The sequence below is a fragment of the Lontra canadensis genome, unplaced genomic scaffold, assembly GCF_010015895.1.
Source record: "Lontra canadensis isolate GAN:19392208 unplaced genomic scaffold, GSC_riverotter_1.0 scaffold1, whole genome shotgun sequence".
Taxonomy (NCBI): domain Eukaryota; kingdom Metazoa; phylum Chordata; class Mammalia; order Carnivora; family Mustelidae; genus Lontra; species Lontra canadensis.
The window spans coordinates 85,663,071-85,690,459 of record NW_022630995.1 but is presented as its reverse complement, the minus strand read 5'-3'; the positions used below and the strand labels follow the sequence as shown (position 1 = coordinate 85,690,459).

The 27,389-nt window shown below is 34.3% G+C and overlaps 1 protein-coding gene across 4 annotated transcripts in view; it reads left to right on the top strand.

The window, feature by feature from the left end:
* Nucleotides 1–27,389, top strand: part of SPATA5 (spermatogenesis associated 5) — a 325,613-nt gene that overhangs the window by 107,778 nt on the left and 190,446 nt on the right. For 2 of the 4 annotated variants that reach the window (XM_032858133.1, XM_032858124.1), the window contains exon 14: nucleotides 789–915. In XM_032858133.1, the coding sequence (XP_032714024.1) occupies nucleotides 789–915 (127 nt within the window). Of the gene's footprint in view, nucleotides 1–788; nucleotides 916–10,242; nucleotides 10,418–22,582; nucleotides 22,742–27,389 lie in introns of those variants that run through there. The other 2 variants (XM_032858150.1, XM_032858141.1) reach the window with 2 other exon arrangements.

Genomic DNA, 27,389 nt, shown 5'->3' with positions numbered 1-27,389 from the left:
TACATTAACAAAACGAACACAATAACATACCTTTCTTTGCCTGCTTCTCCACATATGGGGATTGTGATCACTACCTACCTGATGATGTGCTTAAAAATATTAATATTTTAAAATATCAAGATACATTAGAAGTATCCCATGTGTTATGTATGGGTAAAGATTATAGTTTTTTTGTTTTGTATGGGCTTTAAACTTCATGTGAGGAATGGGTTTTTATTTTATTTAGTTTCTTTATTCCCAGTTAGTGTCAGTATACTTGCCATATAAAAAATATTGATTAGGGGCGCCTGGGTGACTCAGTGGGTTAAGCCTCTGCCTTCGGCTCAGGTCATGATCTCGGGGTCCTGGGATGGAGCCCCACATCAGGCTCTCTGCCCCTCAGGGGGCCTGCTTCCTCCTCTCTCTCTGCCTACTTGTGATCTCTGTCAAATAAATAAATAAAATCTTTAAAAAAAAAGTAATATTGATTAAATTACACAGTTTTCTATGTATTTGATGAATTGCTTTAAATAATCTTATATCTTACTTGTCTCACTTCCCAGATCTTATATATCTCATTCTTGGAGAGAAAATGAACATGGATGTTGAAGGAGGAAAAGGAATGATTTGAATATAGTTAGTTTTGGGGTATGGTAATTTCAACAAATAATGAATTCTGAAGCAGGCATTTTATATTTTGAAACAGACATAATTTTTTTTTTTGTTATATGATATATAGTTTTTTAAAGGTAATAAAGTACTTGGGGATTGGTATAGAGTTGTTATAAAACTCCGTTTTTAAAAATCAGTTCTTCAGGTGCTGGGAATGTAGCTGACCGTGTTCTGGCTCAGCTCTTAACGGAAATGGATGGCGTTGAACAGTTAAAGGACGTGACAATTTTGGCAGCTACTAACCGCCCAGATAGGATAGACAAGGTAAGAAAGAAAACCGTGTGAGTGTTTTAAAACCAAGAACTGGGTCATTTGATTATGTTAGGGTTTTTTTTCTACCACATTACTCTGAAATCAGTTTTTCATTTAGAGGATCCCGAAAATCTTAAACTAAAGGAGATATGAAGAACAGAGTAATGCTTCTGTGTTTTTATTGCTTATGGTTTGATATTAATGAGACTATTTTATAACCCCTTGAGTTCCCCCCCTTGTTGTTGCATCAAACTTTCAGAGAATTGGAAGTTCTGAAAATCTTTGTTTATGTAATCTGATTTATTTTTGAGAAGTTTTTAACATTTTCATTCATATTAAGGTAAATTTCTGGGTGTTTAGAATAAGTTAGACTGAAGTTATTATTAACAACTTTTTAGAATTTTTTGCCTGCAGTTGCTTTCAGAGTGATGAGAATAAGAGTGACAATGGATTTTAGCTTTCTAGGAAATTACTTAGGCTATAGCATTAAACTAAGCTGCACAATTGGAAAATTAACCCTTTTTAGCTATTGCTACCACTTTTTCTCCCTAAGTCATAGTTTAATAAAGAGAATTCACTAAATTTTAAATGCCTAATTTATACTTAGTGTATAATTTCTTTGCAAAGATTTAAATTAAGAGTAAAAATTTTCTCCTTTAGCATGAACCATTTTTTTTTCTGTTCACATTATTATTTCATATATATGACCTTATGAGCTCCTCCCTCCTTCCCTGTGCACATATACACAGACTTTCAGTTTTAAAAATGGGATTTAGAAAAAATGATCCTTTTAGAGTTATGAAAGGAGCTTTTATGTGGAAAGCAAGCTTTGCTTTCGTTCAGTTAGGTATTTTGTTATGCTATAAAGACCTTTGGGTCAAATACAGGTGAGAAAGCTTTGGACTTTAATAAATTGTTCCCTTTCTGCTATAGTATTTTTTAAGAGGATAGGTATGTTCTGAGCACTTTATATGATCTGGGTCCATGTTCAGATACCTCTGAAGTCTATGGGGAAAAAAAAAAAAAGTAGGCCTGCATTTTAACAAGTATCATAGAAAGTACTAAAAGAGCCCTAGAGATTACCTAATCCCACCTTTCAGTTTCACAAATAGAGGTGCTGAATACAGAAAAAAAATCTTTCTCTTGGTAAGAATACATTGTATTTTTATGACATTTTCTCCTGGTTACCCCATGGCTAATGAGCTCTAAATTTTCTTTGGTTTCATTCTCTACAATGCCTAATCTAATAGCTGTCTTCTTGGATTTCTTAATAGAGTATGTCTTCACTGTTAGATACATTTCTTGAAATAGGACTTTTGGGTTTACAATAAACTTCTCTGGGTTCATCTAAATATGAACCCATCTAAATATGATTCAGCCTGATTGGTGCTTTTGTTAGTTTTCTTTTTCTGTGTTACAGATTACCTCAAATTTAGCAGTTCTACACAACACCGATTTATTAGTATTTCTGTAGGTTGGTCAAAATCTGGGAATGGCATGACAGAGTTGTCTGTTCTAGAGTCTCACTACAGGCTAAAAACAAAGTGTTGGCAGAACTATATTGTTGTCAGGAGCTGGTATTCTTTTTCTAATCTCACATGAATGGGACAGGACTAAAGACTAAATTTCCTTACTGGCTGTCAGCTAGGAGCTACTGTAACTCCTAGAGACCATCCACATTGCCTCTTCCATCTTCAAAGAAAGCAGTGAGAACTGGTGTCTTTGCAATGAAATAAAATAAAATTAAATAAATAAATAAATGAATAAATAAAATTATATTTTATCCCTTCTTATGCTTTAAGCTTCTTTTGTCAGAAAAACCCAGTCTTTTAGTCTCATCTGATCAGGTTAGGCCCAACAAAGGAAAATCTCTCCACCTTCAAGTCAGTAGATTCATGACTTTAATTAATTACATTTGCAAAAGCCCCTCACAGTAGCACCTAAATTAGCATTTGACTGAATAACTGGGAGAAAGTGCTAGCCCCCTAGAGGACCGGAATCTTGTGACTGTACTAGAAGTCTTCCTACCAGAGTGCTCTTCAGCGTTTCCCCCCTACTCCTATCTGAATTCTGTTCTAAGTACTAAGAGCAACTTCTGACTTTCTCAGAGACCAGCTTTTCCTTCCTTGCCTGTCATAATTGGCTATGAACCAGCTCCTCTGAAATGTTCTTGTTTTGTGGAATCTGCTTGTTTTCTCAGATGCAACATTTCTTTGCCTTGCCCGTCCACATATATCTTTCTTCAAATTATACATATAATCTTTCTTAAAATAGAAAATGATAAATAAACTCCTTTTATAAAGGATACTTTTTTTGTGTTCTTTATATGTGTGACACTTTGTAAGTTTGTTACTTAACACAGTGGAATTGTTAATTTATAATCTATTTTGCTTACTTTTCCCCCTGTAAGACCTAAATTGAACCCTAACTGTTGTGTTTTACAGTAGATCTAATTTATCCTAGTTTTTTTTTTAACCAACACCTGGTACAAAAGACCTTTAGAAATTTTAAAGATAAACCTAGAGATTAGAAGTTACTCTTGGGCCACTGCAAGGTCTGGGGCCTTTTTTTTTTTTTAAAAAAAGCTCAGCTTTCTAAATTCAAAACCCCCATGGTGATAGTAGAGAATTTCCATTCTCTTTGGGATAGTTTAGTCTGAAGATATTTGGATCTCTTGGAGAAAATACTTAACTGGATTTGGGGCAGAAGTTGTCTCCAAAGACAGAAAATTGAAGGGATGGAAGTGGTGTTTTTGTTTTTTTTTTTTTACATTTCAAGGATTTTGCATTGTTTTCGTGTTTCTTGCCTGGTGATAATAATTTGCCTTAGGAAGGCAAATGTTGTATTTCAGTAACAGTAACTCATGAGTCTTCATCATCACACAGTTTCAGAAATTGAAGTTTGGGAAATAGCTTGCCGAACTTCTAGCCATGTTTTTTTTAATCCTTTATAAAATGTTACCTTGGATTCATCAGTTCTAAAAACATGTAATTGTGCAAAGTAACTGTTTTAAGTATCAATATTAATTGTTAACACCTTGATTTATTGACCTCTTTAAGATGTTTCAGAGAGAAGTATAAACCTATACAAACATATAGTATGTATATATGCGTACTTATATGTATGCTTGTATGTTTGTATGTATATGTGCATTTACACACATACTTTGATTAGTTTTTGAATATTAGAAATCCAACTTTTTTTAACCAGCTAACTTTGGATGAGCTCATTTAAATCAAGATATCGAAAATATTGGGGTGCCTGAGTGGCTCAGTGGGTTAAGCCTCTGCCTTTGGCTTGGGTCGTGATTTCTGGGTCCTGGGATCGAGCCCCACATCTGGCTCTCTGCTCAGCAGGAAGCCTGCTTCCCCCTCCCCCTCTGCCTGCCTCTCCGCCTATTTGTGATCTCTGTCTCTCAAATAAATAATTAGAATGTTAAAAAAAAAGATATCAAAAGTATTTGCTAACTGGATACAAAGACTTATTTCCACTAGGTCAGGGGGATCTAAGTGTTTTTAATTTAGTATTCAAATTTTTCAAAATTTACAATGTTTAATTTGTGAAGGATTAAATAATAAAGTTATTCCTGACAGCAAAACATAAAATTTGTAAATGGGAAAAAGCATTTTTGAGTGGTATAAGAATGATTTCAAGTCATCAATTGATGTGCTGTGCTTTCAAGTACAACTTTGAATTTAGTACATTACACCAGAGTCTAAATGTTCTGCATATTGTATTCTGTAATTGTGCAAAAAACAAAAACAAAATAAAAAAAAAAAACACTTTAAGTAATCAGTGATTTTTGTAAAAAAAAAAAAAAGTTCTTTTCTATTTCAGGTAGAATACCATTTGTGTGGAATGGATTTTTTTCTTAATTATACCTTTGTCACTACTCATATGATACATGCTACATCAAAAGTCATTTTTCTTTACAGATTTTTTCCTTTGAAGAACTATTTTAGAGCATTATTTGTATATCATTTAATAGTACTATAAAAAAAGTTTCAGTGCATGTGTGATTATAACACGGTGTTTGTTCAAAATATGTCCTGAAGGTCCATCCCGGTAGAAACAAAACAGTCTTAAGAGATAATACAAAAACGAAAAAACTTCCTGTTATGAAATGAATAGACAGTTTCCACCACCTGCCTTGTCTGGAGGAAACTATAATAGGAAGAGTATGGGTAACAGAAGAATTAAAGTAAATTTCATGTGCTGCTGAAAGGTAGAGATTTTTTTTTAGCTTAAAACTGGAATTAAGAAAAAAAAAAGACTGTCCTAGTGCCAGAGAAATTATACATTTGGTCTAACTTTTGCTAAATTTAATTAAGGTGTTTGGCCTTGTAAATTAGCTGGCATACTTTACCATCCTATTGTCTGTTAAGCCACAACTTCTGTGTCATGGTGACCTTAAGTTAATATGTTAAAAGGGTGAGAATTCTTGGACTGCCAGAGGAGTGAAATTGACATCATTATGTGACCCTATGTTGTGTGTATTTAGTGTCTTTTATAGACAATATCTCAGTTTCATGTAGCTTGGGGAAACTAGAGCTGGAGTTTCTTGGGGATTCTGGTGATTCAGCTGAAGGAAGTAAGACACACAGCTCAATAATCACATTCTATTTCCTGCTATGTCATAGTTACATGTCAAATACATTAGATGTGATGTAGCACACTAGGCTAAGTAAAGTGATTGCTTGTGTTTCCTGGTGGTATCCTGAAGTCTCCATAGAGTTTTATGACTTACTCTCTCCTCCAGCTGCTAAGTGAGGGAAGAAAAGTCATATTCCCAAGTGTCCATTTTGCATAAGAATGACAAGATGTGAAGGATAGATGAAGATTAATGAGATTGTATAATGTCAAGTTGACACATTGTCTTTAGATGGATGATGGTCTGGATTTCCTCAGCAACAAGAGACTTTAGAAAACAACTGAATTTTTATTGATGCCCAAATAACAAAGAGTCTAAACTGTAGGAGTTTATATTGTTCCTTGTTAGGCTCTTGTTTATGTGGCCCCTTTAGAAGAATATAATGTCCAATCCATGGCATTTCATGCACTTTTGTCGGATATTAAGAAATGGTCATGTCTTCTTTCTCAGACATTAAAAAAACCTCAAAATAGTTTAGTTTTATGAATATTTTTTCATTTAGTCACTTGGCTACTTACAGTACTGATGCCTAGTATATAATAGGCTTTCAATAATTATTACTACTATAAAGTATATAGCCTATAAAAGTAGTTTTCTTATAATAGTAAATTTGTAGAATTTTGAAAATTCTGCTGAGTCATCTATGGAAAAGATTGTTCAATTGATGAAAATTTTGGAAGTTATATAGAAATATTGAATAATTCAGGGTTCAGAATCATTTTCTAACTTTGTATGTTTAGCTCATGGATATTATAAACTGGCATTAATTTTCCTTCCAGTTTTTCTAGTAGAGGAAATGTGCTTTAAGAGTTAAATATGACATAATATTTTTATTTCTTAAGTATTACAAATTAAAAGTTGGTTTTATGGATATCTTTGTAACATTGGGAAAACTTAATTAGCATATTTAGAAATGTTGGCAAGTGAGAAGAAAAACATATGTGTCTCCCAATTTTCAAGTGAATTGGGTTCCAAAAATACCTTTAGCACAAAGAGTACAGATATGTTTACAGATGGCTTTTCTCCTTACCTTTCCTAGTTGTAAGTGCCATTCTTTTAATATTGCTATTCTCAGCTAAGTTGGAACTAAAAAGCTGCTTGACCTAACAGACATTAAAATTTTAAATAAGTTATAATTCTTTACTTTCTCATATTTTAGGAAAGGACGTTTATTAATCCTTAATATTGTTTATCAAAATGATGTGGAGAGTCTTGGGGGATTATAAGGTGAGCTGCAATGTGGTCAGGCCTGGGAGGCCTCCTCCAAGTTCATCTTCCAGTTTTAGCTTTACCTTCATTTTACAGGACTCTCAGAAGTGGCTTTATCATTATTGATAGGTGTTTGTGTGTTTGTTTTGTTTGTTTGTTTGTTTGTCTTAAAGCTCTAAGTGTTTCCACCATATCTATTATGGTAGCTTCTGTAAGAGTTTCAGTTTTGGGAATGGACAATTTGGAAAAATGACAAGAGAAGCAAGTCAGAAGTTGTATGTATATATGTCATATCTCATTTAGATGCTAATTAGGTAGAGTCTGTTTATCCCAGTGGTCAGCAAACTGGCCAATCACTTGATTTTGTACCTCTCATGGTCTAAGAATGGTTTTTATATATTTAAATGGTTGAAAAATATGAGAAAGAAAAATAATTTTGTGAGATGTAAAAATGAGGTGAAATTCAAATTTCAATATGTAAAACTTTAGTGGAACACGGTCACCCTAATTCATTAATGTATTGTCTATGATTTGTACTGTAGTAGTTACAGTATCACACAGTATTTATGGCCCATAAAGCCAAAATTATTTACCATATGGATCTTTACAGAACAAATTTACTGACCATTGATCTATCCTTGTAGGCTTTTAGAAGTTTAGTAATGTCTCTTAATGTGTGGTGTCCATACATGAGCCACCGTATCTTTCTAAAGATTGTTTAAATATATTGCATTAATTTTCTAGGGTGCTTGGGTGTCCCAGTTGGTTAAGCATCTGCCTTTGGCTCAGGTCATGATCCCAGGGTCCTGGGATTGGTCCCTGTGTCAGGCTCGCTCTCAACTGGGACCCGTTTCTCCCTCTCCCTGCTCATTCTCTCTCTCCCCCCTCTCTCTTAAATAAATAATAAATAAAATCTTTAAAAACATATGTATTGTATTAATGGCTTAAAATAAATAATAGGAGGGTTGTATTATCTTATTCTTTCAAGTATGTTCCATCTCAAAAGTTCTTTTAATATTTTAAAATATGTTTTTTTGGACTAAATCATTATTCTTTTCAGTTGAATTACTCAACAAAATCCATAAATCTAGAAGTATAGTTTTTTAATTGTATGGATAATGTATTTCTTTTTGTTTGTTTGTTTAAAGATTTTATTTATTTACTTGACAGAGATCACAAGTAGGGAGAGAGGCAGGCAGAGAGAGAAGAGGAAGCAGGCTCCCCGCGGAGCAGAGAGCCCGATGGGGGGCTCGATTCCAGGACCCTGGGATCATGATCTGAGCTGAAGGTAGAGGCCTTAACCCACTGAGCCACCCAGGCGCCCCGGATAATGTATTTCTTAATGGCACTTGAATCTTAAAGTTTCATTGGTTTTTTAGTTTTTTTATAACTGTGAGTTAAATGCCCATTTTAGTATTATCACCGGAATTTTCAGGCTAAGATATTTAAATTTTGAGAAATTAAGATTCTATGTTTAGATGTTTGGTGAATAATATTTTATTTTAATATGCAAATAGGAGTACATTAATCTTCTGTTAGAGAAAGTATAAATAACACAGTACATATTGCCCTTGATACCCAAGTTGTGAAAGAAACTAATTTTTTCAAGATTGGAGTGAACTTGGAAGGCTTTGATAGTCTAGTTATCCTTCTGATACATTAATCCTCCCCTCTCATTGTAAAATTTCTACCCCTCACTTCTCCATCCTTTGCTTACTCTCCAAACTGATGGGAGAGAGGAGATTATTATCTCAATAAATAGACCACTCCATCTTTGTCTCAGATTATTTTTAGGAATTTTGTTGTTCTACTGAACCAGTTGCTGTGTGTCTCCCCAAAGCTTCAACATACCAGCCACAAGTACAGTTTTTAATCTTTCTTCTAATATGGTTCTTCTTTATTTTTGAAAACTGTTATGTGTCTTACATTCTGTCTCACCAACTAGTCTTCTCTTCTCCAGGCTTGACATCTTGTTTTATTTCATCTTTGGCATTCTTATCCTTTTTTTACCCCCTCTGAACTGTTGTTCATTTGTTCCTTTCTCTCTGAAATTATGGCATCCACAGATGAATATACTGTAATAGGTTGTAGTCAGATCAGTACAGAGTTTAGTAAGACACTTAATGCCTTCAGTCTGAATATCATGTCTTCTGCTAATGCATTCCAGGATTGTGTTAGATTATTTGCCAGCTGAATCACTCTGTGGACTGCTGTTGAATTTAAAGTCATCAAGAACAAAACAAAAACAAAACCAAAAAGCCCAAGTGTTTCCTCAGAGTCTTCTGCTAAGTTATAGCTTCCCCGCCTTGGGCTTGTGTTATTAATTTGATTTAAGTCTTAGAAGTTGAGCCATAGTGCGATCAGATCTAGAGGTCTTCCTTCAAGTACAGCTCCTCCGAGCTATTCCTACTTTTCATATGCTTCCCAGAGATTTGCTTTTCCTTAAGTCCAAGTGGTTTCCCAATAGTTTCTGCTAGCCAGCTGCTAGGGCTTTAGGCCTTAGAAGTAGAGGAATTAATTCTTGCTAAATTCATCAAATTACATCCGATCTTTCTAATTTGTCAAGTGTGGGATTCTGTTTCTGCCATTCCCTATATGTGTCTTATAGGTATTAATAGCAGAGGCATTATATATCTTAATTATCAAGAATTTCTCTAGCTTTCTGACTTTTTGAAAAATAGTTTAACCTATGTAATTTAAGAAAGTAAAATTCACCTAATTTACCTTAAGAATACATACTCTGAAATGCTTTGTTTTCTCCAATGGAAATACACAAGATAAGACTTAAATTATATTCAATGAAATTTAGAAATGAAATTATTTAAAAGTATTTTTTTAGCTTTAAAACAGTGCTGAAATAGGTAGTTAATGTCCTCATCACTTCCACTTTTATAGGTGCAGTTTCATGAGTTTGTGATACTACAGGTATTTTATTGTACAAGGAGTTGTGTAATTTTCTTATTTGACCATTTTATTTATAGTGTTTTGGGCACGGGCCTCCCCAATACTTAGCATTTCTGATTGAGTTTTTGTAGTATGCATAGCCTTGGAGAAGGGCTTCTGCATCATGTAAGCAGTTTAACTGTAGAAATGATTCTAGGGGAAAAGGAGATTAGCATATGTAGATGGCAAAGATGTTAAGGACTGGAATGTTATATGTAGACTGTGATAGAAAGACCTGAAATTGATAGTGAGAAATGAGCAATGGGGGAAATGAGGCAGACAGTTACAGATTTGGGGATCTTTGTTTCTCATTCTAGCTCTGTTGCTAACAAACTGTATCCTTTGAAATTATTCATCCTCTCTAGACCTCTATTTCTGTACCTGTCAAAATGTAGTAGATAATCCGGGGTATGTCATTAATGTCCCCAAATTCTCTTATGTTGTGACTTAGAGATAGATAATAATAGATTTTCCAAATGCTACATAAAAGCATGCTATTTACCAAACAAATTTCTGAGGGTTTTTTTTTTTTTTAGGCTTTTTCAGGTGTCACCTCCCCAAACTTTCATGTTGCTGAAAAGTTCTTTTCTTCAAACATGTTATAAAAGTAAGCAAATATTATCCAGGTGTGCGAAAATGACTTTTCTTTTTAACCACTTGATTGTCAGAATAGGGGGGAAAGCCATAAATCAGCCTTAAGGCTGTTGTTGTGTAATAAAAACTTTGGTTGACAGTTAAAGAACACCTTAACTTTTTCACTGAAAATTTATTACTCTTAGAAAAAGAAAACTTGTTAAGCTGCATATTTTCTCCTTTCACAGATGTCTGATCAGTTTTACAGTATCTGTAATGTTTTGGTCTGTTTAATACTCTGTTTTTGAAAACTTAAAATTAATGTAAAAATAATTTTGAGTTAGAACAGAAATATCTAAACATATGATTATTTAAAGTTGAGTCACTTTTAAATTTGAAAAAGCTTCTTCCCATGTATTCTTAATGCTCCTAGGATCTCATATTTGATGTTCAGTGTAGCCAAGAACTAAATCTGAAGCCCTGTATTCAGTATTTTAAGATTATTTGTAGAAGGGCTAATTTGATGATTATTTTTAAAGTGCATAGTGAGTATTAACAGTAATGTGCCATTTTGATGCCTGGCATTCTGTTCAGTGTGTGTGTGTGTGTGTGTGTGTGTGCGTGCGTGCTTGTGTGTGCACTTTGGAAGGGGTGTGCAAAAGTTTTGAGTACCTAATAAAACTTAGTTCTTTTCTTTAAGATATGTATGATCTAATATGAAATACAGGCAGGTTTTGAAGTATTATTATCATAAAACATGCATAGTCTAAACCTTGTTTGCAGTATTATACTGGCATGTACATTCACCATAGATTTGGAAAAAATGGATCTTAGATCTGGTCTTTTAAAACCATGTATGTGTTGGTCTCAGTGAATTTGGTATTGCAGTTACTCTGTTTGGACACAAGATGGTGATACTTACCTGAAATGTTTTCTGAGTGCAGCATCTGTGGCCTTTAGAGGAGGCTTCCCTCCTCTGTCCAGAGGATGAGTGACTTAAGGAAATAAGTGGAATTGGCTTTGTTTTTAAAAATAATAGTTGAAATTTGTGTGTATGTGTGTGTATGTCCTACTGTATATAATTTATTTAACAAATAGTGATTTAATACTAAGTGTAGGTTTGTGTAAGTTTGAGTTGGGGTGAGGTAGGAACATTGAGAAAAGGGAAAGTTGAACAGTGGAGAGGGAACTAGCAGTCATTAGGTATATACTAGGCATCCAGTGTGTGCTGAGTGATTTGCTTATGATCTCTAATTGATTCTAATCAAATATAAGCTTATGTATTTTACACAACACCACTGTATTCCTTAGCTCAATAAATTGTGTAATATTAGTAGTGCTATGTATGTTCTCTCTGGTAAAAACTGTGTATACCATCAGCCAGTGTAGTATATATATATTTTTAATTTTAAGTGAAGTTATCAATCTTTTCTAATAAAAAAAATCCCTGTATAGTTAAATATACATTTACCTTAATATATAGCAATTCTACTTCTAGGTATTTGTCCGAAAGAAATGAAAACTTTGGTCTACACAAAGACCTCTAGGCAAATGTTTATAGCAGCTTTATTTATAATCACTAAACAGCCCCAAATGTCTATCAACCTATGAATGGATAAAGAAGTTCTGCTATGTTCATACAATGAAGTACCACTTAGCCGTAAAAAAAGAAACACATTTCTGATATATACAATAAGATGGAAGCATTATGCTAGGTGAAAGAAGCCAAACACAAAAGGTTAAAGAGTATACTGACTGGTTCTGTTTATGTGGCAGTCTGGAAAAGGCAAGGCCATAGGGACAGAAATCAGATCCAGGAGTTGGGGGTAGGGATTGACCACAAAGTGCCATGAGGAAACTTTTGGGGGTGATGGAAATATTCTACATTTTTGTTGTGGTGGTGATTATAGGACTATATATGTTTGTCAGAACCCTTCTAACTATAAAACTAAACGTGGTGAATTTTACAGTATATAAAGCCTACCTCAAAACCTGACCATTAAACACACTAGGAAAAAAAAAAAAAACTTGTTAATCGCAAATGCAGAGGAAAATGTCAGCTCTGCTTCAGCAACAGTTTCTCTTCACTTGGAGGTAAAGCATTTTGCATTTCAGCTCTTTCCCTCCTTTGCTTGTCTTTTGATAACCCCTTTAGGAACACCTCTCTTTCTCACTGCCTTAGCAGACTCGGAATACCCCAGCAAAGATTTTGATTTCAAGCGTTGCTACCCAGCTTTCAGTACAGAAGGAGGTAGAATTTTAGTGCTAGAAAGATTCTTAGAGAATTTGGCTGGCAAACTAGAGATTTTACAAATAAATCTTTTAGAGAAGTTATTCTCAGTAACAAAAGTCAGTTTGTTATGCATATATTAAGGACAGTTTCTAATCTGGTTCTTAGTGTAATAAAGTATAGCTAGAATTCTGAAAATATACTTTTATCCCTTCCTTCCCTCCTTCCCTTCTTCCTTCCTGTGCTAGATTCTACTTCTGTCTCCTGGAAGGGACAGTGCAGGTGAACCAGACAAGTGCTTTGGATCATTATGTTGCATATCAAGTAATAGTGTCTACCTTTTAGCAGCTTTTCAGTCTATGGAGCTGGTAACATCTATGGCCTGGGGGTTACATGTTTGATGACAGACTTATTCAGAAGTATGTTTTGTTATAGAAAAAATGCTAAGCCAATTATAATACTAGTGTCTTTTGGAAATCTTGATCCTGAAGCTTCTCTTTTTTTTTTTAATTAAAGTAGCAAAAAAAGAATATTTGATGTAGTAAGATAAAAGCAAGGGATAGTATATTTTATCAAAGTAGAAAGGTAAAGAAAATTATTAATATTTGAGAAGCACATTTAGGATATTTTTGGGTATTTAGGAGTTCTTCATTAACTCCATATTTTCAGGCTTAATGATATACTTGTTTCCTCTTGATGAAATATAGGTGTGTTTTTTCAGAGGCCAAGTAGAACGCTCATATTTTATTAAAAGTAGTATCCTGTGAGGTAGTCACAGGTCATTACTGCTGAGGAACGTTAACTTAGAAAGATTTAGTAAACAGCCTGATTTGGTGGAGCTGACAGTTTAACAATCCAGGCAATTTAATTTAGAACTTATACTTTAAACCACAAAACTAAATAAATTCTTAAGTTCTGTGTTAGATTTAATGTCTTTGAGTTGATTGTATATTTAATATTCTGATCAGCTTTTGCTTTGTATTTATAAATTTGAATTCAATCTCTGACATTTGCATTGTATTAGATGACTGGTAGACCTCTGTATATGTATTCTCGTAAAAACTATGGTATACCGTCAGGCAGTATAGTAGCTTTATTCACACTTTAAGTGAGGTTATCAATTTTCACTTAAAAATCAAAAACGGAGAAAGGAAAGGAGGGAAAGGAGAGAAGGAAGGAGAACTGGAGTTTGTGTATATTGTTATTGTTGAAGTTATGTTTTGTTTATTTGATTTAGTTGATTAGAATTGGAAAAGTAAGCATTAGCAAGTAAGGAATAAATTTACTTTTATATATCTAGGAAAATCTAACAAGACTTAAAGCAATTAGATACAGAATGAACTAAGCAGAGAACAGAAAACTGAGCTCTCCGCTTATTTTTGTAGTTTTATTGAAACATAGCCATGCCTATTGTTGCATAGACTATTTAGTCAATAAGATAAAAATGTTTACTATCTGGCCCTATGGAAAAAAGTTTGCCAACCCTTGAACTAAATTTTGGATCAGTACTATTCAGATAAACTGTTAGTTGTCTTAGAATGAGTCAGCCACCAGATATTCATTGAGCACCTGCTATGTGCCAAGCAATTGTGCTAGGTGAAAGAGAGGCAAAAACAAATATGTCCTACAAAAATGTTTGACTTTCCTTTTTATTAATAGTTATAACATAGGTTACAAAATGCTAGGAATTGTAAGACTGGGAAATGCTTGTAAGACAGATCTCATTTATCTGAACCAACAATAATGCTGCACCTCTTGGGCAGTGATAATATTAATTATCTGATTCTCCAGCTTCTTTTCTCTCTCTAGTTCTTCTGATCCCCTTTTATACTACTCAGCTGTTTTTTTTCTATAGATTTATTACCACATAGTTTACTTATTTATAGCATTTATTTTTGTGTCTCCCCACATAAGCTTCATAAGGGCAAGGATTTTGTTTACTGATTTATCCAAGTGCCTAGAACTCATAGTAAGCAGTTAGTATGAAGGCAACCTGCCTTACATATTCTTATTAACTGTATCAGTGCATTTGGAAAATACCAGCTTTTTTTATGTCAGCTATAATTTTGCTGATTTGAAATGATAATTTGCTGAGGTAACTTGTATGTCTCTTTAACTTGTTCTATGTTCTTCATTGAGAAAACTAGTATTTCTTACTTTTTTACCTCCTCATTTTATCACCAGTAATATACTGTTTACATAGTTTTTTCTTGGGAGTGATAAATATTTAGTAAAAGATGTTTTAGGTAGTTCAGTAATGTATTTATTGAATAGAAAAATGCACACTAAGATCAAAGCTATGTTAACTACTCTGATGGCCTTGTGGATGTAATGTAGGTGCACATTTAATCACCATTAAAATAATTAAAAATAATTTCTCATAAAACTTCTTTCTTTTAGTTATACTCATGAGCATATTTTGGTGATAGTTGATTTTTCTGCCTACACAGTTTGCAGAATGGGTAAGAAGAGGAGTGGTTTTGTTTTATTTTTCTCTTTAAAGATTTATTTATTTATTTGACAGAGATCACAAGTAGGCAGAGAGGCGGGTAGAGAGAGAGGGGGAAGCAGGCTCCCCGCCAAAGAGAGAGCCTGATGCGGAGCTCGATCCCAGGACCCTGGGACCATGACCTGAGCCGAAGGCAGAGGCTTTAGCCCACTGAGCCACCCAGGTGCCCCAGAAGAAGAGTGTTTTGTAGCCAAGTCTCTGTATCTTGGTATCTCACCATTCACATTTGTGACCTAAACCTCTGTGTCCCATGAGAAAAACCAAATGTTCTCATAAGCAACAAGGATTTTCTTCATGGAAAACAAAGAAGTAAAAATGTAGTCCAAACAAAGGTATAATGTGTATACTGAATATTATAAGTCTATCTATATAGATATGAATATATTAATATAGGGCTTATGCATTTAATTGTAGGATTTTTTTCTTCAGTATTATATTGAAAGAAAAGATACAAAATTGAATACATGCAGGGAATTAAAAATCCAGAAATATAGCTGATAACAATTATTACCACTTTTAATTGAGCACGCATATATCATCTATAATTCTAATGAGCCTGCAAAGTATATTTCTGTTTATATTTTGAAGATCAGGAAATTGATATTCAGAGAGATTAAATGACTTGCCATGGTTCAAGAGCTAATAAGTCATAAAGGTAGTATTGCAATGCAGGGCTTCCTGTTCCTCCAAATACCTTATGTTTTATCCTACAGCATGTCCATTTCTCATGTATTATCAACATGTGCTACAACCTGACTATATTCTATACCTGTATTTGTTTAAAAATTTTACATTTTATAACATTTACACTACATAGTTGTTTTTTAAATTTTTTACAATTGTTTTATTGTTTACTTTTTAGTTTTTGATTTTATTTTAATTCCAGTATAGTTAACATACAGTGTTATATTTATTTCAGGTGTACAATATAGTGATTCATCCATTCTATGCATTACTCAGTGCTCATCATGATAAATGAACTCTTAACCTCCCTCACCTGTTTCACCCATCCTCCCATCCATTTCCCTCTGGTAACTATCAGTTATCTTTAGTTAAAAGTCTTTTTTTTGTTTGTTTGTTTATCTCTTTGTTGTTCATTTGTTTTGTTTCTTAAATTCCCCATATAGTAAGATCATATGGTGTTTGTCTTTCTCTGACTTATTTCACTTAGCATTATAGCCCATATAGCCGTCCATGTTGCTGCAAATGGCAAGATTTCATTCTTTTTTAGGGCTGAATAATATTCCTCTGTGTGTGTGTGTCTTTATGCATTCATCAATCAATGGGGACACTTCTGTAATTTGGCTATTATAAACAATGCTGCAGTATGCACAGGAGTGCATGTATCTCTTTGAATCAGTGTTTCTGTGTTCTTTGGGCACATACCCTGTAGTGGGATTACTGGATCATAAGTAGTTCTATTTTTAATTTTTTGAGGAACCTCTATACTGTTTTCCACGGTAGCTGCACCAGTTTGCATTCCCACCAAGAGTGCAAGAGGGTTCCTTTTTCTCCACATCTTCCCCAACACTTGTGGTTTCTTCTGGTTTTGTTTGTTTGTTTGTTAGTTTTAGCCATTCTGACAGATGTGTCATAATGAGGTGTGTCATAATGAGGTGATACCTCATTATGGTTTTGATTTGTATTTTAAATGATTGATGGTTAACAATGTTGAGCCTCTTTTCATGTGTCCATTGGCCACCTGGATGTCTTCTTTGGAGAAATGTCTATTCATGTCTTCTGCCCATTTTAATTGGATTATTTGTGTTTTGAGTGTTGCATTGTATAACTTCTTAATGTATTTTGGATACAAGCCCATTATTGAATATGTCATTTGCAAATATCTTGTCCCATTCAGTCGGCTGTCTTTAGTTTTGTTGATTATTTCCTTTGCTGTGCAGAAGCTTTTTATTTTGATGTAGTCCCATAAGTTTATTTTTGCTTTTGTTTTCCTTGCCTCAGAAGACATGTCTAGAAAAATGTTGCTATGACCAGTGTCAGAAAAATTACTGCCTGTGTTCTCTTCTAGGAGTTCTAGGATTTGAGGTCTCACATTTAGGTCCTTCATCCCTTTTGAGTTTATTTTTGTGTATGGTGTAAGGAGGTGGTTCAGTTTCATTCTTTTGCATGTGGCTGTCCAGTTTTCCCAATACCATTTGTTGACGAGACCATCTTTTCCCCATTGCATATTCTTGCCTCCTTTGTTGAAGATCAACTGACCATGTGATCATGGGCTTATTCTGGGCTCTCTGTTCTGTTCCATTGATCTATGTGTCTGTTTTTGTGGTAGTACCATTCTGTTTTGATTACTACACCTTTGCAGTACATCTTTAAATCCGGGATTGTGACACTTCCAGCTTTTACTTTTTTAAAATGGCTTTGGCTATTTGGGGTCTAATGTGGCTCCATATGAATTTTAGGATTTTTTGTTCTGGTTCTGTGAAAAATGCTGTTGGCTACTTTGATAAGAATTGCATTAAATCTGTATATGGCTTTGGGTTGTGTGGACATTTTAACAATATTTATTCTACATTGCATAATTTAAAATTTTAAGTACATAGGGTGCTTCTAAATAACCTGAGGAGAGTGTTATACAAAAGAAAATGGTTTCCTAATTCCAGAGAGTGGTACATGAAGGGGACAAATACCTCTTTGTCATTTTTAAAGTTAAAACCGTTGCTGTCCAGAGGTGCCTGGGGGGCTCAGCTGGTTAAGCATCTGTCTTCAGCCCATTCATGATCCTAGGGTCCTGGGATCAAGCCTTGAACTGGGCTCTCTGCTAAGCGGGGAGCCTGCTTCTCCCTCTCCCTCTGCTTGCTGCTCCACCTGCTTGTGCCCTCTTTTTCTCTCTGTCAAATAAAATAAATAAAATCTTTAAAAAAAAATTGTCCACTTTTAAGCTGACATATATTCTTTTATTTTACTTTTCTCATAATATTTATTAGGCCTTATATAGCCATGTATGTGCATACATATAATTACCAACATGATTTTTGAAGTTTATTTTTGTTTAAAATATATTTTTTTTAAGATTTTATTTATTTGACAGACAGAGATCACAAGTAGGCAAAGAGGCAGGCAGAGAGAGGAAGGGAAACAGGTTCCCTGCTGAGCAGAGAGCCCGATGCGAGGCTCGATCCCAGGACCCTGGGATCATGACCTGAGCTGAAGGCAGAGGCTTAACCCACTGAGCCACCCAGGTACCCCTTGTTTAAAATATTTAATGATCCAAAAGTTTTTAAATAAGAGTTTTATACATAAAGGAATTACACAAAGAACATCTTTATTTTATTTTTTTTTTAAAGGAATTTATTTATTTATTGCAGAGCATGAACAGGGGGAGGGGCTGAGGGAAGAGGGAGAAGCAGACTCCCCACTGAGCAGGGAGCCTGATACGGAGCTTGATCCCTGGACCCTGGGATCATGACCTGAGCTGAAGGCAGATGCTTAACCAACTGAGCCACCCAGGTTCCCCCAAAGACCATCTTTACTATATAAATTAATTGATGAAGGGACTGAGATGTTCTTTCGTACTTTTATCACTGTAGTCTATTTTTTCATGTCATTAATCAAGATTAGCATGCCATGTTAGCCAGGAAATTTAGATAATTTCATTCTGCAGCCCTTAATATAAGATCCTCTTCTAGTTCTTCTAAATTCAGATGTGTAGTTCTAAAAATGAATACTTTGCTTCATTGATGTTTTCCTTTTTTAAACTATTAAGAAATAATGTATTGTGTTCACCATGATTTGAGAGTATATGACCTATGAACACTTGTATTCTGATTGAGAATAGAATTTTATATTGTCTGTTTAGCATAGCTAAATTTGTGTATGTTCTTCAAATTTTACTTTTAATAAGACAATGAAAAGGACTCATTAAGCTATTTGGTGGAAGCGACTGAGAAGCCACAGGTCAGTGATGGAAGAAGCATTTCTGATAAAGGTTATATATTAAAATCTTGTGGTGGCTTAAGAAAAAGAGCACTAGTCTTGAAAAGCTGAGAAATTTAACTTGAAGCAGTGTATTTAATTCTTTGACTTTCAAATGACTCCTTATGGCTGTTTCCCATTCCTACCTATCACAAATTTAACTTTTCCCCTTTTATAGTACATTATAAAGTCAGAAAAGAGTAAAATGTCAATTATATGGTGAAGATGTTTTGTGCATATAATACAAGGACCTTATGAATACTGTTCCTTAATACCAAAGATTGCTGTAAGTTTATGTGTTGATGAATATATAGATGAATGAATGAATGAATGAATTTATTTGGGGCTCTGGACTCCTAAATTATTTGGAGCCTGCCTTGGAATGGAAGATCCTTCTCCTTGGTTTTGAAAACATTAAATTAAAAGGTATCTTAGGGGTGCTTAGGTGGCTCAGTTGGTTAAACATCTGGCTCTTGATTTCAGCTCAAGTCATGAACTCAGGGTCTTAGGATTGAACCCTACATTGGTTCTACACTCAGCATGGAATTTGCTTGAAATTCTCTCTCTCCCCCCTCCCCCCCTCCCCCTCTCCCCCTCTCTCTCTCTCTCTCTCTCTCTCTTAACCCCTCTCTGTCTGCTCCTCATCCTGCTCAGGTGCATGCACTGTCTCTCTCTCTCTCTCTCAAATAAGTAAATAAATAAACAAAATCTTTTTCTTTTTTTTTTAGGTGTCTTAATGTTGGTTTTAGCTATTTTCTATAATTGTCAAAAAGAAGCTATATAGTCCTCCTAAAGATAAATAAGGAGATAATGAAAAACACAATGAGCTAAACTGTTAATTTTTGTTTATGTATTCCTTAGTTCATCAGGATTAAAATTACAAACCAGATTTGACCACCACAGGCCATTTACATACAAACCTTTTGACATGTAACATTCAAATTGTCCTCTAAATCCAAGAAATAGAATCTAAAGTTACTATACATTTATTAACTTCATCAAAAGTAAATGGCAAATTCCTTCTGCAAAATAAAAATACCAAGAAAATAAAGCACATAGGAAAAATCTAAACAAAGCTTCCTTCCCCTGGGGACACTTTGGAAGGACCTTTAAAACACTGGAAACAAATGAAAAATTATTAATACTTGGGAATCAGATAAAAACTAAAAACGTCACTATTCTCTATTTAAGTTTCTATCCTCCGCGTTTTGTATTTTTAGCCAACCATTCAAACAAAAGGAATCTATATCACTGTTCTTTCTGACAGAAAAGAAACTAATTTTCTTAAATGATACAGATACATGGACTATCAAAAAAAATCACATTTTGAAATCAAGAACTATATTATTACTGTCCGATAACAAGAACACCAATGTGAAACACTCTCATATTAACTCAAAAGGGGACTGCATCCCTGCCTGAATTCAGTTACTAGGAACTAATGTGGAGTCATTTACATGTTTATATTTTCTCTTTTACATATTTGTAAATATCTGATGATTGTTAATTTTACTTATCTTTTTGTGCATTTTGTTACATTTATATTCATTGGTTTTGAGTAACTTATTATACGTATAAGTGCACATTTTAAAAGATGGTCCTTCTAAAGCTTTGCTTGTGGTCTTTGCTAGGAAGATGATTTAGATGCATGGAGAAGGTTGCTTGCTTTACTATTTATCATTTTCCCAGACAAATCCATGGAGACAGGCTGCTGATAGGATAGGAGAAAAACAACAAAAACAAATACAGTGCTTTGGCCTGGAACTGAATTGTATTATCTGTGCTGTCAGCTAGAGTCTTTGCTCACTTACCCAGACAATCTCCACAAGGATTAAAACTTCCCTCTGCATTAGTGATAGCCTTTAGTATACTGCAGCCTCATGTCCAGTTTAAAAAAAAAAAAAAATCTGGTTATAAACAGTTTTTAATAGTTTGCAAAATCCTCACCAGTTCAGCCTTTGGGGAGAGTGATGATGCTGATAAATCAGATAGGTATATCATAATTAAATTGCTAGTCGCCTAGATTTTAGTTTTAGTTTCTATATATAACTCCTCACAACCCCAACTCTGGGCCTGATTTGAATACTTACAGTGATGGATGTACTGCTAATTCAAGTTATTTTTGAGGACTTTTTTTTAAAATAAAGGTTATAAGAATTTTGATTTTGCATGAAAGTTCAGAAAGGTAGGATAATAGGAACAAAGAACAACAACAAAAACATCTCAGAAGATTGTGTAAACCAAACAAAACCAGTTAGAACCAGCTTCTTCATTAAGCAGTGAATGTCTGAACTGACCAGGAAGGTGACTATCTCTTCTTTTCTTAAAGATTTCTGCTAGTAAGGATTTTATAACCTTCTGTAGTTCTCAACCTGATGATTTTTCTCCCCACCCCACCCCCTGCCATTTGGCAGTATCAGAAGACATTTTTGGTTGAGGCAAATGGATTGGTGATATTGGTCTCCAGTAGGTAGAGGCCACAGGTGCTGCTGAATGCCTTATATAATGTACAGGAGAGCTCGGGCACCAAAGTATTATCCAGCCCCAAAGTCAGTAGTGTCGAAGTTGAGAAACTGTGCTCTCAAGCATGGATTTTTATCTTGATGGGAGTTTTTCCAAATGAATACCCCCACCAATGTTTATAATGTTTTATAGGGAGTTTATTTGTTTGGGTTACAATAAGAGAAAAAAGAGGATTTAGACATTGACTTGGGGATTTATGAACATGGTAAACAAAATATTTTTTTTTAAAGATTTTATTTATTTATTTGACAGACAGAGATCACAAGTAGGCAGAGAAGCAGGCAGAGAGAGAGAGAGAGGGGGGAGCAGGCTCCCTGCTGAGCTGAGAGCCTGATGCAGGGCTCGATCCCAGGACCCTGAGATCATGACCCGAGCTGAAGGCCGCAGCTTAACCCACTGAGCCACCCAGGTGCCCCAAACAAAACATTCTTTGAAAAATGCTCATCGAGACAATATGCTGATCTCATGATACAAAGAAATGGAAAACCATGCTATTTTATCATAGAAGGACATGGGAAACTTTATATATTTTTTTAACCTTCATAAATATTGAAGGAAAGTTCTACTTTGTAGGAGATAGGGTTATATAGAATTATTTCTGTATTGGTAAATTAAATCATTTAATAATAAAGTAATCACAATATGAAAATTATTTTGGTAAAATATTTAATATCATGAAGCTCTGAATTCATTTCTTAGATGTGGCTGTTGGTAATTTATTTGCTGTCTAAGCTTCAGTTAACACATTCAGAAAGTCAGGTGTAGTTTTAAGCTTGTCAGATGGGTGTTTGTTAATTTCTATTTGGTAGTTTGTATTGACATTAAAGTTTTGGGGTTTTTTTTTTTTTTTAGATGAATTAAAAGAATTGTCCAATCTTTAACCAATTGCTGGGCCTCAGTGTAAGGAATAGGCATGCCCTTGTTCATTTCTCAAGTGGAGTATGACAGTGCTTCCATTCATTTTTATATTGTCTACTCAATCAAAATAATTTACAGTAAAAAGAAGTATATGTAAGGCCGCATGTATAAACACAAACACACCTAGTAACTTAGTAGTGGTAGGGAAATTAGAGACTGACAAAAAGTGTTTGTTTACATTGCCTTCCAGAGATTAAGGATTTGGGAACCTGACCTGGGATCCAGGGCATGCCCATAACAACCATTGCGGTTCATGGAACCTCATGGAACATATAGCTTCTAAAGAGATTTAATAATATTCCATCCATCATGCTAAAACAAAAACAGACATTGGGGACTAGATGTAAGTGATATTCTTGAACCCACTCTATTAAAATTGCAATTGATCTTGTGTTTTAAATCATGTTATCTGCCACACCACCCACACCCCATTAATGAACTGAATGGAAAAAGTCATACTTTTTGTAAAGGAGAGGGTAAAAAAAATGCAGCTTGAAGTAAAAAATCATAGCCAATTATTTTACCTTTGTTTACATGTTTAAGAAGTTGTCTCTTTGCTGGAGACAGATAGGAAAACTACATTCTATCACCAACAAAAGTCCTCTTGGGTTTTTGTTTTGTTTTGTTTTTTAAGTGAAGAAACGAACCACAGTTACGTTAGCGTAGAAAAAATTCAGAGAAGAAATTATATCTCAGCTAGAGTTGAAAAATGCAAAGTTTACTGATTAGAGACTAATGTATAAAAATAAGTTCTAACAGAAAGCAAAGGAATGAATTTGTTGTTATTCTGTATATTCTTTTAGTTATTATTTTTTATTTCTAAATAATATTTTGTTTACATGATATTTTGAATAGGTAATCTATATTAAATGATATAAAGATCAAATCTGTAGAGAGATATACATAGTGATACCTTACTCTCACTTCTGTATCCCATTCTTATCTCCCTCCCCCTCACCTCATTTTTTATTAGTCTCTTTCTCTTTATTCTTCTAGTGTTTTTAATAAAGGCAAATATGTATATTTACTTATTGTTTCCAATACCCATATTCCCCAAAAATCTAAGATGTAGGAAACTATTCATATGCATCAAATGCTTTGCTTTTTTTTCCACTTAGCACCATATCTTGGAGATCTTTCTCAGTACATGGGTATTTTCTTCATCCTCTTGTAGGCAGCATAAACACAGAACTACATACAAATAGTCCCCTATCAATGGACTCTTGGACTGTTGCCAGTCTTTTGCCATTACTAACAACCTTGTCCAAATGTTATTTTGTAGTTGTGTGGGTTTGTCATAAAGTGGGAATACTGTGTTAAAGGGTAAATGCTTTTGTAATTTTGGTAGATGTTGCCTTATTTCCTTCTACAGTGGTTCTACCATTTTGCTGTTTCACCAGTAATTTTTTTTTTAAAGATTTTATTTATTTATTTGACAGACAAAGATCACAAGTAGGTAGAGAATCAGGCAGAGGGTGGGGGGCGGGGAAGCAGCCTCCCTGACGAGCAGAGAGCCCAATGCGGGGCACGATCCCAGGACCCTGGGATCATGACCTGAGCTGAAGGCAGAGGCCTCAACCCACTGAGCCACCCAGGGGCCCCATGTTTCACTGGTAATTGTTAACGTGTCAGGATTTCCAGGTTGGTTATCTCCAGGTAACTACTGGTTGGTTATTTCCAGGTAACTACTGGTTGGTAACCAATAGTTAATTGAAAAAAAAATCAAAAGAGGAATTTTTAAAATATTTTAGGTAAAGTTTGATTTTTTTCCTTAACATAGACATTTAAATATGCCTTAATTTGTTATTCATTCGTTTCAGGGCAAATGAGTTTCTTTGAGAATATAATCCACTGATTGAAGTTCCATGATATCCCTTATCTAAACCTCATTGTATTGATTTCAGTGTTTGACTCTAATGTAGTGAGAACTTAGGGCACTCTGAGTTCTTTTACAGATGTTCTGCTTATACCAAAATAGTTATTTTAGTTATTTACCTTGATCGAATTTTCCTAAGGATTTGCCTTGATTTTTATGGAAATAGTCATGTTCTTGTTAACAGTCATATTTTATTGGTTTATACAGTATCTATTTATATCACATTATTTTAATATTAAATAATTGTTAAGCTAGAATTTTTCAATCATGATTTCTTAATTATTTTTCTTCACTGATGTTATCATTGTGCTTATTAATCTCCTGGCCATATTAAGTGCTCAGTAAAACCTATTGAACAGAAGAGAGGCAGGGAAGAGGTAGTGTTGGGAACAGGCTCAGCTGACTTTTGCTTTGCACCCAGAACGAGAGATCAAAGGTTTGTGAGGAGGAGGAACTGGGGCTATAGCAGAGGTAATCTTATCGGCCAGTGATAGTTAGCCTGCCATGGCAGGTACAATCATGTATTGGAAAATTAAGACTTCTACAGTACTTCTTCCATAAAGAAATTGAAAGGGCGGTGGCCTAAAGGAAGTCTTAATTCCAGGTTCTAATTCATTTACTTAGGATAAGTGCCAGACTGGGCTAGACATCTTTATATTATACTCTTGCCCAGCCAGCAGCTTATTTTTTCAAAAAGATACTAGGACTAGTTGAATGTTTTCTAAATTTTCTTTTTCCCTGTGCATCACCATGAATTTGCCATATTCATATACCACTTTACTACTCTTTACTTTATATTTTTCTTCAATTAGTATTTTAAACACTTAGATAAATTTAATAAATAAGGATAATCTCCCTAAAAGGACTGCTTGCCATAAATAAAAACAACAGTAAAAAGTAAATGCAATGAAAACAAAACAGTGCTATTAAATGAAAGTTGTGTGATCTTTACAGATCTTTTGCTCTGAGCAAAACAAGATTAGCAAGTTATGTGTCCCTCACATACGCCAAAAAAAAAAAAAAAAAAAGATAAGGCAGAAAGGGTAAAATGTTAATAATAGGTGAATTCAAGTAAAGGTTGTGGAGAGGTTCTTTGTATTCTTGCTTTTCTTAAAACTTTAATGTGAACTTGAAATAATCTCTTAAAAAGAAATTTAATATATATAATAGAATATTACTCAACATCAAAAAATGAAGTTTTGCCATTTGCAACAATGTGGATGGAACTCTAGAGGGTATTATGTTAAGTGAAATAAGTCAATCAGAGAAAGACAATTGTCATATGGTTTCACTCATATGTGGAACTTAAGAAACAAAATAGAGACACATAGGAGAAGGGAGGGAAAAATAAGGCATAATCAGAGAGGGAGACAAACCATAAGAGACTCTTTACCACAGGAAACAAACTGAGGGTTGTTTGTGGGTAACAGGGTGATGGGCATTAAGGAGGGTGTAATACTCAGTGTAATGAGCACTGGGTATTATATTATATACCCAGGAATCACTGAACTTTACCTCTGAAACTAATAATATACCAAATGTTAATCAAGTGAGTTTGAATTTTTAAAAATGCAGAAAATAAATTGATAACGCAGATAAAAAAAATAACAAGAATTTGGATAATTCAAAAAAAAATGAGCCTGTGGATATTGGAAAATTAAAAGGGGAATAAAATTTTAATGTTATTTATTTAATGTAGTATCCATGTATCATCTGAAAACATTTCAGGTTATTGTAGGTATTCCATTCTTCCAGAAATAGCATGCTAGATGGTCTCTAAGGTCATTTCTGGTTCTTATCTTCAGTGACACAGTATACATTATATTAAGGCAGCATAATGAAAACTATATGCACTCCCAATTCAGTATTTCAATGAGTAACATTATGGAGGCCAAGAATGAGGGAAGGCTGTTGTTGGGTAAAATAGCCTGAGTGGGTTGAATAGTAGAAGTAGCTTAGGAAGAAAACCCTAGACTGTTTCAGTTGTGTAGAAGAAAAAATATTAGGTAAGAAAGTTTTTGAGGGGATTCAGAGAGCTTCTGCCTAACACACAAATTAATTATTAAGTTTTTTCTTATTTGAATAAAACTGATCCTGCTGTATTTGATTTCTGATAATAAGAGACTCTAAGAACTTTGGGTATGGATGTATTTCTGTAAAATACTACCACACCATTAATTGAGAATTTTTTATGTGCTGATGCTATTCTAAATTCTTTATATAGATCAGCCCACTCATTTAGTTCTTACAGCAATCATACGAGGTTATGAGGTGGTCTTGATTCTCTCTATAGATAAAGAAAGTGAGGCTCAGGGCTCAGATAATTAGATCAAATTTATATTACAGATAAGTGATGGAACCAGACTGTGTGACTTGAAAGTCCAAGGCTTTAACTTTTCTTCTCTACCATGTATATTTTTATAGTGTATGTGTGTGTGTATGTGTGTGTGTGTGTGTGTGTGTGTGTGTTTCATCATAATTAGGGACTTCTGCCTTTTAGTTGTATCTTATTTTGTTCTATTGTTAGGCCTTCAGTTACTTTATTTCTTTACACGTATTAAGTATAGTCATTGTATATTTAGCTTCAAAAACTTTCCAATATATTCAGTCTTTGAACATGTGATTCTTTGTCTTGCAATAACTCATTCTTTGATGTTGTATGTCCTCTGTTGTGTGTGTGTGTGTGTGTGTGCGTGTGTGCGTGAACATGTGCGCACGCGTGAGGTTTGGTTTTGTTTTAAGATTTATTTTTAGAGAGAGAGCATGGGGGAGGGGCAGAGGGAGAGAGAGACTTAAGCAGACTCTGCACTGAGCATGGAACCTGACACAGGGTTCAGTCTCATGACCCCAAGATCACAACCGGAATCAAAACCAGGATTCAGATATTTAGCCCACTGTGCCACGTAGGTACCTCTAGTGTGTGTCAATTTTGTTAGCTCATGTTTCTTGGAAGTTTATTTTTGAGGTTTGAACTTGCAGTTTTTTTCTATTACGGAGAGTTTTGCAAGGTACTTGGAGACAATATTATCCGAAAACATTTAAAAAAAAATTTTTTTTAAAGTTTCCATTTATGACATCATTTCAGACTTACATAACAGCTATAGTAATTTTACAATAAATT